Source organism: Tupaia chinensis, unplaced genomic scaffold (genome assembly GCF_000334495.1).
Source record: "Tupaia chinensis unplaced genomic scaffold, TupChi_1.0 Scaffold000276_2, whole genome shotgun sequence".
Lineage (NCBI taxonomy): Eukaryota > Metazoa > Chordata > Mammalia > Scandentia > Tupaiidae > Tupaia > Tupaia belangeri.
In genome coordinates, this window is record NW_006159759.1 from 856,666 (window position 1) to 869,349 (window position 12,684).

Here is a 12,684-nt window from a genome sequence, read left to right on the forward strand (position 1 = left end):
CCCCCGGGCCGTGTGGGGGGGCGGGGGGGGGGGGGGGCCGTGCCACGGGGGCACCTGCCGCCGCCTTGGCGCGGGTCCTGGGGGGAACGCGCTGAGCCCGGGAGGGCCCGCGCAAGTCCCGCCGCCGGTCGCAGCCATGGCGTGGCAATAGTTTGTGTTTTAAGAGACATCTGGGATAAACACTTGAGACTGATAAACATACTGTTTCTGTCTTTTCACTGCTTTGACTTTGGGTTTTGTTAGTTTCATTCCTGTTTGATTTCACTTTAGCATAATCTTGTTCTATATTTTGCCTTCAAACTGACAATTTCCATAGAACAATAATCAAGAACCTTCATAATAATATGAAAACTCTGACTTATGAGAAAGAATACAGAATTTATATTGAACATTCTACCACTTACACAGAACAAACTACCTCTGACATTTTTTTTTTTGGAGAGGTTTTTGCTATAGGGCATATGCGCTTGCCAGACAGAGAGATAGAAAGTGAGAAATAACCCCCCAAGGGGGATGGCCACACCGCAATCCCTTCTCCTCCATTCTCGTCTCGGGATCTTGGGCACACACGCACACGCGCCTGGCGTGAGTTTTAAGCCACTGGGTCTGGGACGCGAACTGTGGTCGACTACATGGGAGTCCAGAAACATAGCCATTACACTAACTGCTGGTCCCTACCTCTGTCATTTTTCTAAGTAACAGTCTCAGCTCTGGCAGATTACACAAAGCAGAAGTAATGTAACAGGACAACATTAAGTCAATTTTATAAGACCCACTTGGCTTGCTTCTGAACATTTTTCACCTATGCAGTGAGGGTACTTTAAGCACATTCCTCTAACAAATCACCTTTCAAGATCAAAAGGGCATTTTCCCCACCCATCTTAAAGTATTTCCTAGGAATTCCATGCAGTTTTTTTATAACAGGGAAATATGAAAGTGTTGTATTAGTAGATTGGGAAATTTGTTAGGGAAATGCCAATAATTTCTCGTGTTAAAGCATAAAAATAATGAATCCTATATAAACTTGTAATAAGACATTTTTGCTTTGATTATCAAATATACGGTTTTTTTTAAAAGCAGATATGTGGGACCAGCAGTTGGCTGGACTACCACGTAGTCTACTGAGGTTTGAGTCCCAGACCCGGTGGCTTAAACTGACGCCAGGCACATGTGCGTGCGTGCCCAAGATCCTGAGAGGAGAATGGAGGAGAAAGGGGTTGCGGCATGACCATCCGCTCCCCCCCCCGGGGGGTGATTTATCGCTGTCTCTCTGTCTCTGTCCTTCTGGTGAGTGTACACGCCGCCCTATAGCAAAAACCTCTCAAAAAAAAAAAATTAAACTGGTCACAGTCACTAACCTAATTCAGATTTAATAAAAGAAACAGGAATTTTAAAGACCATTCAGTTTAGTCAATCACTAAAAATTATTCAAAAAACAGATTTTGCAGCGTCTAGAAAAACACAGTATATTAAGGAAAGTCGGCCTGATTCGAAACAAGAAGCCAGAACAACACACAAAGTAGGACTCAATTTTGAATAAAATTTAATTCTTTCTAAAATGAGCAAAACTACAAAGTTCTTGTAAATCAGTCATAAAAATGTAAATCAAGGGAACCAACAGTTAGCGTAATGGCTATTTTGCTGGACTCCCACGTAGTCAACCGTGGTTCGCGTCCCGGACCCGGTGGCTTAAAACTCACGCCGGGCGCGTGTGCATGCGTGCCCAAGATCCCGAGAGGAGAATGGAGGGGAAGGGATTGCGGCGTGACCATCCTCCCTGGGGGGTGATTTCTCGCTTTCTGTCTCTATGTCTCTCTCTGTCTGTCTGGCGAGCGCATGTACCCTATAGTGAAAAACCTCTCAAAAAAAAAAAATGTAAATCAAGTTGTATTCAGCTTGATTAACCCAGCAAAGTGTTTCTAGAAGCTGCATAGTTTTCTCTTTCATCTGAAGGCTTCAGATTAGCAGATTCCAAAGGCATTCCCTTCAGGGTAAAAATTATTTCTATAGACAGCCTGCTAGACTGGAAGCCATTTGCTGCTTTGGCACAGAAAATGCCCTCAAAATTTACTTAAATGCTCTCACAGTTCTTGCTGTCTTTAGGCTTTAAGCTTTTCTGAAAAGACCATTTTTTCCAAGCACAGAAGACTGTCACTTCTGTCGATTTTCTCAAGCAGACAAGAAAGCCATTTCAAACTTTACAACCCTTGTCTAAGAGTAAGAACATTTTCTCTTACAGTTATTTTAAAAACTGTGTTGTAGACAGCACTGGAGAGTTCACAGCCACCAAGTACCACACTGCTTTCCAGAGAAAGAGGAACCCCTGGATCAAAGATTTAGTAACAAGACATTGAGACTGTAACTTTGAGAGTGAGGAATACCAAGATTACAGATCCCGTGACACATTCCAAAGCATTTCAACACCAGATGAAAGGCCTGTTTATTCTTAACTATTCACGGAAATGGAAGAAAGCAAAGACAACAAACAAGCCGGGTAATTCCAAGTGAAAAGAAGTATGTGCTAAGAAGACATTATCAAGGACTATGTAGATATCATCAATAGCCTCCTCAATATTTAATTTGACATTAAGCCTCCTTTTGTATCACAATAATCCATACTGAAATTTGTCACATCTTGGGAATTTTCACATGTTCTTTTTAAATTTTTTTTAAGGTTTTTGCCACAGGGAGGGTGCACTCATGAGAGAAAGACATTAAGAGGGAAAGTGAGAAATCACCCCCTAGGAGACAGCCATGCACAATCCCTTCTCTGCCCCTCTCCTCCTGGGATTTTGGACGGACACACACACACACACACACACACACACCGGTCATAAACTTCAAACCACCAGGTCTGGGGCTCGAATCGCGGTCAGTCATGTGGGAGTCCAGCTCCTTAACCACTTTGACATCTGCTGGCCAAAATCTCTATCATTTCAACTTCTGATGACTCATTTTCTTTTTAAAAATCAGCTTTGTTGTTTTTTAAAATAAAGCTTTCTGGTTTCACCAGACCTGTCAGTGAGTCTATCTTTCCTAACTCATCACACTGTCTGACCATCCCATTAAAGATAATGACTTTTAGTGTTCTCTTTCATTATTTGCTCTTTAAGGGACTGTGTATTTTAATAGAAACACCCTCATTAAGCAATTATCATCACTATACTGACCACCTTCTGGAGAAACAGTTCCCCCACAGTATCTACTGTTTTTAAATATCACTTCCCTGTATTAATTAGCAGATCTAACCCCTTCTGCTTTCTCTGAGGCTTTTTGTCACTTAGCCTATACCCAATTAACATACTTATTAAGAGCATGGGATCTGAAACACCATTACTCAAATCTGAACCTGACTTCTACCGCTTAAAAGTTGTGAGATTTGGCCAGGTGGTGGTGTGGTGGTTAAGGTGCTAGATCCCACAGAGCTGGCTGCGGTGGTTTGAGTTCTAGACTAGTGGCTTGAAAAACATGCTGGGCATGTGTGCTTGTGTGCCCAAAATCCTGAGAGGAGAATGGAGAAGGGACTGCAGAGTGGCCTCCCCGCAGGAGGTGGTTTCTCAGTTTCCCTCCCTCCTTTCCTTTCTCTTTCTCTTTCTTTCTCATGTATGCATGGATGAAAGCCTATGTGCTCTACAGCAAATTTTAAAACGAACTTGTGTGATTTGGGCAAAGTTATACAAGTTTTCTCATACATGAACTGTGACTAACAACAGCACCTAATAAATGGCCATTATGAGCGTTAAATGAGATAGTACAAATAACCTTTGTAGAATGCATAGCATCTAAACAAGACTTGTTACTATCACTACAACTAAGTATATTTCACCACCATTTAAATACTCAAGTCTCTTCTGGGATGGCTTTTCCCAATTCAGTTTCTCCTTCTGACTCTCAACCTACAAACCTCTTCATAATTTCTCCTGCATCTCTTAACTCTCCACAGTTATGCTTCTCCTCACCCCAAACTGCTCCAGCCAAAATTATCTCTTTACTAAATACAGTAAGTATGTCTATTAATTTATATACAGTATATTAAAACATTTCATATTGGGGCCAGCAGGTGGCATGGTGGTTAAAGGCTCTGAACTCCCATATGGCTGACCACAGTTTGAGTCCTGGACCTGGCAGCTTGCTTTCTCATTTTCCCTCTCTCTCTCACTCTGTCCCAGTCTGAGATCAAATTAAAATAAATAAAGTTAAATAAAATAATTCTTTAAAAAAATTTTATATTTACAAATGAGATACAGCATTGACTTAAACATCCACAATTATTCTAAAACTCTAACAAAAAACAAACTGACATACAGGTTTAATCTTAAACATAAAAATTTGAGTCCAAATTCGGTCATTTCTTTAGACCATTACCATCAGAAAATAGAAAAAAAATAACATAAAAGAATCACAACTCTGTCAGAGGCAAAATATGTGTAATCTTCCAAAAGTAAAGTTTTAAATTAATGAGAATTAATTCCATAGATATTTTCTATTGATTGCTAGAACATGACAAAATGAATATTGTAAATCACTGTTTTGAACCATAAGTATGAGACAGATGTCACAACCTTCATCTGGAAATCTGGTAATTAAACAAGAAGTTACCAAGTAAAAATATTAATAAATGCTTGCATAATTTTTTTGCCTTTACATTTTTAAGATTTTAAATTAAGTGTCACATAAAAAAGAATACAGTAATTAAAACTATTCATTCTATAAACAAGTTAAAATAAAGACTTAGGGACTAAAATTTTCTTTAAGAATACATAAACTTTATGAGAAGAAAAATTTAACCATAAATTTTGACTTTTTTGTTTTCAGCTCTGATCTCTTTAGAATCCAAGTGCTCAACAAAAAGCAAGAGCAGAGAGTCACAGAATAGTCAAAATATTCTACCACACTGGTAGCATCTTCAGGGACAAAAGGACATACCAAGTTCTGTGGGTTCACCTAGTCAAGGAAACCTTTTCTAAACTAACTGTACATCCCTCCCCAACCCCAACAGTCCCTTTCCAAAGGCTACTACTGAAGGACATCAACTGTAGCTACTGACATTATGCTGGTCAGCTTGCTGCGTAGGGAATGGCCAGGCTGGGAAGAGAAGTCATCTCAGCCACCTGTCCCCTGAACCAGGGCACTCGGCAGAGCAAAGTGATGAGGGCAAGGGAACAGTCAGAAAGTTACCACGAATGCTGTAATCCCTGATGCTAGGTCCGGGGTTGCATCTTTCCAGGAAAGACAGTCTTTCCCATTAGGTTAAAAGCATAATAGGTTAGCCATGGCCTTGGACCCACCTACGAAGGAGAAAGAGGCCAGACACTGATGGTAGAACCCACACTAATCAAAATAAAAGCTAAATACTATATATGCCTTGTTTCCTTTTTATTTTTCTATCATAAGTAGCAATGTTACTCGGTATGCACATGAGAAAAGCTGTACATTCAAGTAAACTGACAATAACAGGCAGAAAAAAGATGTATACTCAGGCTTATTTTCTGTGAAAAAGGTAGAGATGTGCTTGACACCTATTAGACCTGAGGTTAAGAAATGTTCTTGGTACTACTAGCAGATGGCGTAATGGTTACATCACTGAACTCCCACATGGCCAACCATGGTTTGAGTCCCAAACCTACAACTTGAAACTCACACCAGGTACACATGCTGCATGCCCAAAATTCCAACAGAAAAAAGATTGTGGTATAGCCACCCCCCTGAGGGGTGATTTCTTGCTTTCTGTCTCTATATTTCTCTGTCTCTCCAGTGAGCACACATGCCCTATAGGAAAAATCTCTCTTAGAAAAAAATAAGAGGGTCCAGCAGATGGCATAATAGTGACATCGCTAGACTCCTACGTAGTTGATTACAATTCGACCACCAATGGCTTAAACTTCACACTAGGTGCATATGCATGTGTAACCAAGATCCTGACTGAGGCATGGTGATCCCCTCTGGGGGGTGATTTCTCGCTTTCTCTCTCTCTCTCTGCCTCTTCAGAGAGCACAACGCTCTACAGTAAAAATATCTCTTAAAAAAGGAAAGAAGGAAGGAAGGAAGGAGGGAGGGAAGGAAGGAAGGAAGGAAGAAAGGAAGGAAGGAAGGAATGCTCTTTAGGATTTATAACTAACTGCCTTCCAATATTTTTAGGTAAAAAGATCGGTTGAGAACACCACAGATTGGTTTTCCAATCAAATCACAAAAGAAAAAGAGAAACTTCAACTCAGACTTGAGAGATAAGAAAGTAACAGACAGGCCAGCAGTTGGCAGAGTGGTTAAGGCACTAGACTCCCACATGGCTGACTGCGGTTTGAGTCCCAGATCCAGTGGCCTGAACTCATGCTCGGTGTACTTGCCCAAAATCCTGAGAGGAAAATGGAGGAGGAGGAGGAGGAGAAGGAGAAGGAGTTGGAGAAGGAATTGAGGCATAACATCCTCCCTGGAGGTTGATTGCTCGCTCACTCTCTGTCCCTCTGGAGAGCGTACACACCCTATGGAAAAATCTCTCACATAAACAAACCAGCCAACCACCATCAGGACAAAATTAACAAAACAAGGATGAGATCCTCACTTCAGAACCAAAACTTTAAAAGCTGTGGGTTTTCCTGTTACTTGCCTTTTCACGCATTAAGGGTAAAATATGTCATAGCCATATTTTATTTTGAAATAAATTATGTCCCCTATTTAGAACTGGGTAGAAAATAAACATCACACCATACTCCACTTTCCTTGAATGAGTAATAATTGTTCCCTGCAGAAATTGTTACTGATGCATAAGCAGTACTTCAGATGCTAAATTATAGCACCCACTCACCTGAAGCCGAGTTCATCATACTCTGCTGCACAGGAGGGCTGGTGGGGGCTGTCACGTTCATCTGAGAGAGCATGGCCTTCCTGGGATCCTGCCATGTCGTTGTCTGATCGATGTGGCTGTGACAAAAGAACCACTGTATTAGATAACAAATAGCAGGTCCTAAACACCTAAATCTCTTTATCACATTAGGGTAGGTGTGTGGGATCACATCAAAGGATGCTAACAAGCTCTGTAGACCCATGGAGTCATGTCACCTCACTACTTCCACCCTGCCTCTACCTGATAAAGACATTTTTCTGCTTATTAAATCATCCAACTTTCACCTCTTCTCAGAAATTTTACCTCTTAGATATTTTTAAGTGCAAGATTTCAGAAAATTATGACTACAAGTAATAAAAAAAAAAAAAAAAAAAAAAAAAAAAACCTTCACCTAATAGACAAATACCCACTATGATAAAATGCAGTTTGTTGAGTACCTGTCTGAAATAGTAATCATATAATTGAAAGCCAGGATTTGCAAGAGAACCACCCATTTTTCCTCCTAGACCTAACAACGCCAAATAACATATATTTTGTAGGCATTAAAAAAGCTCCTTTGGAACCTGCAGTTGACGTAATGGCTATGTCGCTAGACTCCCATGTAGTTGACTATAGTCTGAGTCCTGTACCCCGCAGCTTAAACTCACACCGGGCATATGTGCGTAAGTGCCCAAGATCCCAAAAGGAGAATGGAGAAGAAGGGATTGCTGCGTGGCCATCTCCCCCCTGGGGGCTGGGGGTTGCAGGGGATGATTTCTCACTTTCTATCTCTCTCTCTGTCTTTCTAGAGAGCGCACGCACCCTATAGCAAAAACCTCTCCCTCCAAAAAAAACTTTTAACAAAGCAGTAAAATACACACACATACATGAAAACTAAGTTGTCTTATTATGATATATACTCCAAAACCAAAAAAGAATTAACACCTTCACCTAGGGGACCAGCAGGTGGCGTGGTGGTTAAAACACTGGACACTCCCACATGGTTGACCATGGTTTGAATTCCAGACCTGGTGGCTTGCTTTTAAATTAATGAATAAATAAAATTAAATAATTTTTAAATAGTTATCTATATGGACCAGTAGGTGGCTGCAGGTTCAGGTGCTGGATCCCACATGGCCAGTTGCTTGATTCGAATCTTGGACATGGTGGCTTGAAAATCATGGGACCAGCAGCTAGCGTAATGGCTATGTCGCTTGACTCCCATGTAGTCAACTGCAGTTTGAGTCTTGGACCCGGTGGCTTAAAACTCATGCCGGGCACATGTGGATGCATGCCCAAGATCCCGAGAGGAGAATGAAGGAGAAGGGATTGCGGCAATCCCCCCCCACCCCCGTGGGTGATTTCTCACTTTCTATCTCTCTGTCTGTCTCTGTCTTTCTGGTGAGCACATGCGCCCTATAGCAAAAACCTCTCAAAAAAAAAAAAAAAAAAAAAACTTGTCTGTCGTGTGTGTGTGTGTGTGTGTGTGTGTGTCCAAAATCCTCAGAGAAGAATTAAGAGAGGGGATTACAGCATGACCATCCCCTATGGGGGTGATTTCTCACTTTCCCTTTCTCCCTCTCTGTTAAGGACATGTGCCCTATAGCAAACAAACGAAACAAATTTCTTCTGTAAAAGTTTTTCTCCTGTGACTGCTGAATAACATGTTTTTATACAAAATATTATTTGTAACAGCAAGAATTCTACTATCCAATAATAGGGGAGTGGTTAAATAAATGTGATTTCATATGATGGACTACTATGCAGCTATTGAAAATGTTTTAGAACATTTAGTAACATGAAAACTATTTATAATGGGGTTTTTATTTATTTAATTGCCAGAGGCAACATGAGCTCATCAGGCAGACTGAGGCAGGGGCAGGGGAAGAAAGTATCCCCCCCTCCCCCGCCTTGGTGTGTGGTCATGCTGCAATTCTCCATCTCTTCCATCCTGTCAGGATTTTGGACATGCATGAATATGCACATAGTGTGTTTTTCAAGCTGTCAGGGCTAGGATTCAAATATAAGTCAGCCATAGGAATATAGCTTTTTTTTTTTAAGAGAGATTTTTGCTATAGGGTGTGTGCGCTCACCAGAAAGAGAGAAAGCAAGAAATCACCCCCTAGGGACAATGGCCACACTGCAATTCTTTCTCTTCCACTGTCCTCTCAGGATCTTGGTCATGCATGCACACATGCCGGGAGTGTGGCCTAAACCCCTGAGTCTGGGATTCGAACCATGGTTGACTACATGGGACTACACAGTTGACATCAGCAACGTAACTACTATGCCACCTATTGTTCCCTGGGATATAGTTCTCTTAACCACTAGGCTATGGGCCCAGTCCCAAAATTTCTAAAAGCAGGTTATAAAACGGTATGTATAAGATAAGGCTAATTGTTTAAAATATATGCACACATGCAGGGTGCAGGTTTACAAAAAGAATAAAGATCAAAATGTTCAAAGTGTTCATTTCTGGATAGTAAAATTAAGGAAGAACTCAGCTTTGCAATATTTCCCTACTGCAAAACAATCAAACTTACATTTCAGAAATGGAAAAAGGAGGGAAATAAAGGTGACGTTTTTAGAGAGAAATCACCAAATAACTTTTCTAGCTATTTAAATTTCAAATCTGAGTTTTTTCTTCTTGAGTCATCTCATAATAACTAACATAAATGTTAAAGAAATGACATGATGGGGAACCAGCAGTTAGCGTAATGGCTATGTCGCTGGACTCCCACGTAGTCGACCGCGGTTCGCGTCCCGGACCCGGTGGCTTAAAACTCACGCCAGGCGCGTGTGCGTACGTGCCCAAGATCCCGAGAGGAGAATGGAGGAGAAGGGATTGCGGCGTGACTATCCCCCCTGGGGGGTGATTTCTCGCTTTCTGTCTCTATGTCTCTCTCTGTCTGTCTGGCGAGCGCACGCGCCCTATAGCGAAAAAACCTCTCCAAAAAAAAAAAAAGAAATGACATGATCACCGATTCTGCAGACCAGCAGATGGCATAAAGATTATGTTGCTGGGAACCAGCAGTTAGCGTAATGGCTATGTTGCTGGACTCCCACATAGTCGACCGTGGTTCGCATCCTGGACCTGGTGGCTTACAACTCACCCCGGGCGCGTGTGCGTGCGTGCCCAAGATCCCGAGAGGAGAATGGAGGAGAAGGGATTGCGGCGTGACTATCCCCCCTGGGGGGTGATTTCTCGCTTTCTGTCTCTATATCTCTCTCTGTCTGTCTGGCGAGCGCACGCGCCCTATAGCGAAAAACCTCTCTCTCAAAAAAAAAAATTATGTTGCTGAACTCCCACATGGCTGATGCGATTTGAGTCCCGGACCAGGCAGCTTGAAATCCACTCCAGGTGCATGTGCGTGTGTGCCCAAAATCCTTAGAAGAGAATGGAGAAGGGATTGTGGTGTGGCCATCTCCCCTGGGGAGCAGGTGGGTGATTCCTCACTTTCTGTCTCTGTCTTCTCAGTCAGTGCTTGTACACTATAGCAAAAATCTCTTTAAAAAAAAAAAAAAAAAAAAGGATTGTAGATTCTGGCTAGAATGGGCTATCTGTTCTGGAGATGGGGTAAGAGTTTTTGTTTTGTTTTGAATTTGCTAGTGGGTGTATGTATTCAATGGAGAGATACAGAGAAAAAGAAAGTGAGAAAGCATCCTCCACAGGGGATAGCCATGCCACAATCCCTTCTCCACTTCTCCTTTCAGGATTTTGGTATGCACTCACACACACACACACATACACATACCCTGCATGTTTTCCAAACCACTGGGTCTAGGACTTGCACATAAAGTTGAGTGTATGGGATCCAGCCATTTAATTACCATGCCACCAGCTGGCCCAAGGGGAAGAGTTCTTTTAGCTCCTAGGCTAGCTCCTAGGCAAGCCGAGTGGCAAAACAGTAACATGCCACTCAAGAGAAGCTGGACACCATATGGTAACCTTGGTTTGAACCCCTGGCCTGGTCAGCTGATGACATGCCAGGCACGCTTGTGGGTACTCAAGATTCAACAGGCTAGGAAACTGGAGGAAGGAGATGGCTGCGTGAATAGATCCTGTGCAAAGTGCTCTTTGTTCTCTCTCTCTCTCTTGTACATGTGTGCATACTCTATCATGAACACAGAAAAACTTTAAAATGTGAACACAAACAGTAGGTAAAGATGTGTGGAGGGATTACTGATCAGGCACAGTCATCTTTCTGAGGGTAGGAAGGAACAAGGGAACAGGATAGACACTGCTTCCACTGAAGAAAGGAAGGATGGGCAGAAGCAAATAACCTCACTTGCTGGCAAAAGTTAACCAGCTGCTGGTACAAAGACCTATTCGCTTATCCAGAGGAATAACATTACAATGATTAATGAGGCTGGGATTATTGGTACCTCCATTACACAAATTTCAAAATTGAGGAATTCTTCCAAGCTCACACATTCAGTATGGAATTACTGTTAGCACACAGGAATTCTGAAAACTGCTTTCTGCACCAGGCAGGCAGACAGACAGACAGACAGACACACACACACGCACACACACACAAAAACACTCAAAAATACAACATCTTTCTAATATATATTAGATAACAGAGATATTACATAGATACTAAGGAGAATAAAAAGGTATAAGTATTGAAGGTTCAATTTTTTAAAATGCCAGAATATTAAAAATGCGATTTCCATTACCACTAGAATATAAGCATCTTTAAATAGCTTGTTTTAAAGAACTATTTTATTTTAACTTTATTTTTATTATTTTCTGACTTGATCAGAGAGAAAGAGGGAAAGTGAAAAAGTAAGCCACCAGGTCTAGGACTTGAAGCATGGTTGCCCACGTGAGTCCAGCACCTTTGACCACCACGCCACCTGCTGGAGCCTAGTACTTTTTTAAAAAAGAATTATTTAATTTTATTTATTATTATCTTTAAAAATTTTGCTAAAGGGACCAGTAGTTGGCATAATGGCTATGTCATTGGACTCCCATGTAGTCAACCACGATTCGAGTCCTGGACCTGATGGCTTAAACTCATGCTGGGCACGTGTGCGTGCCCCAAGATCCCGAGAGGAGAATGGAAGAAAAGGGATTGCAGCATGGCTATCCCCGCTGAGGGCTGATTTCTTGCTTCTGATTTTCTCTCTCTCTCTCTCTGTCTCTGTCTCTGTCTATCTTTCTGGTGGAGCGCATACGCCCTGTAGCAAAAAGCTTCTCAAAAAAAAAAAAAAAAAAACTTGCTATAGGGCATGTGCTGAGATACAGAGGAACAGACAATGTGTGAGAAAGTAAGAAAGCAAGCTGCCAGGTTCAGGACTCAAACCATAGTCGGCCATGTGGGAGTCTAGCCCCTCAACCAACACGCCACCTACTGGCCTCAATATAAGCACCTTAAAGGATGCACATGGCAGTGCCTGGTACATAGGCCTCCAAAAATAAGTGAACTGAATATTAAAGCAGCATGTACTATTTAACAACGTGGGCAATAAAGGGCTCATACAACCACTAATACGCAAAAGGACTGAGAAAAGAACTTTATTACTCATATTACTCAAACTATACTGATGATACAACATGCCAAATGGTAACAGGATCAAACATAAAAACCAAGGAGATAAAATTAAAGAAAATTCATAAAACAGTACTTTCAGAGTTAAAAATAGAGGGATGGTTTATATGTAACAAAGAAAACAATTAGAAGGGGCCAGCAGATGTGGTGTTTAAGACGCTGGACACGCTCACATGGGCAAGCATCGTTTGAGTCCTAGATCTGGTGGCTTGCTTTCTCACTTTCCGTCTCTCTCTCTCTCTCTGTGTCTCTCTCTGGCCAAAATAAAATAAATGAATGAATAAATAAAATTAAATAAATAATTCT

The 12,684-nt window shown here is 41.6% G+C and overlaps 1 protein-coding gene across 1 annotated transcript in view; it reads right to left on the bottom strand.

The window, feature by feature from the left end:
• Positions 1-12,684, bottom strand: part of YAP1 (Yes1 associated transcriptional regulator) — a gene marked incomplete at its 5' end in the record, with an annotated part of 147,454 nt that overhangs the window by 77,096 nt on the left and 57,674 nt on the right. The window contains 1 exon segment of the mRNA XM_014588429.2: positions 6,803-6,918. Within this exon segment, the coding sequence (XP_014443915.1) occupies positions 6,803-6,918 (116 nt within the window).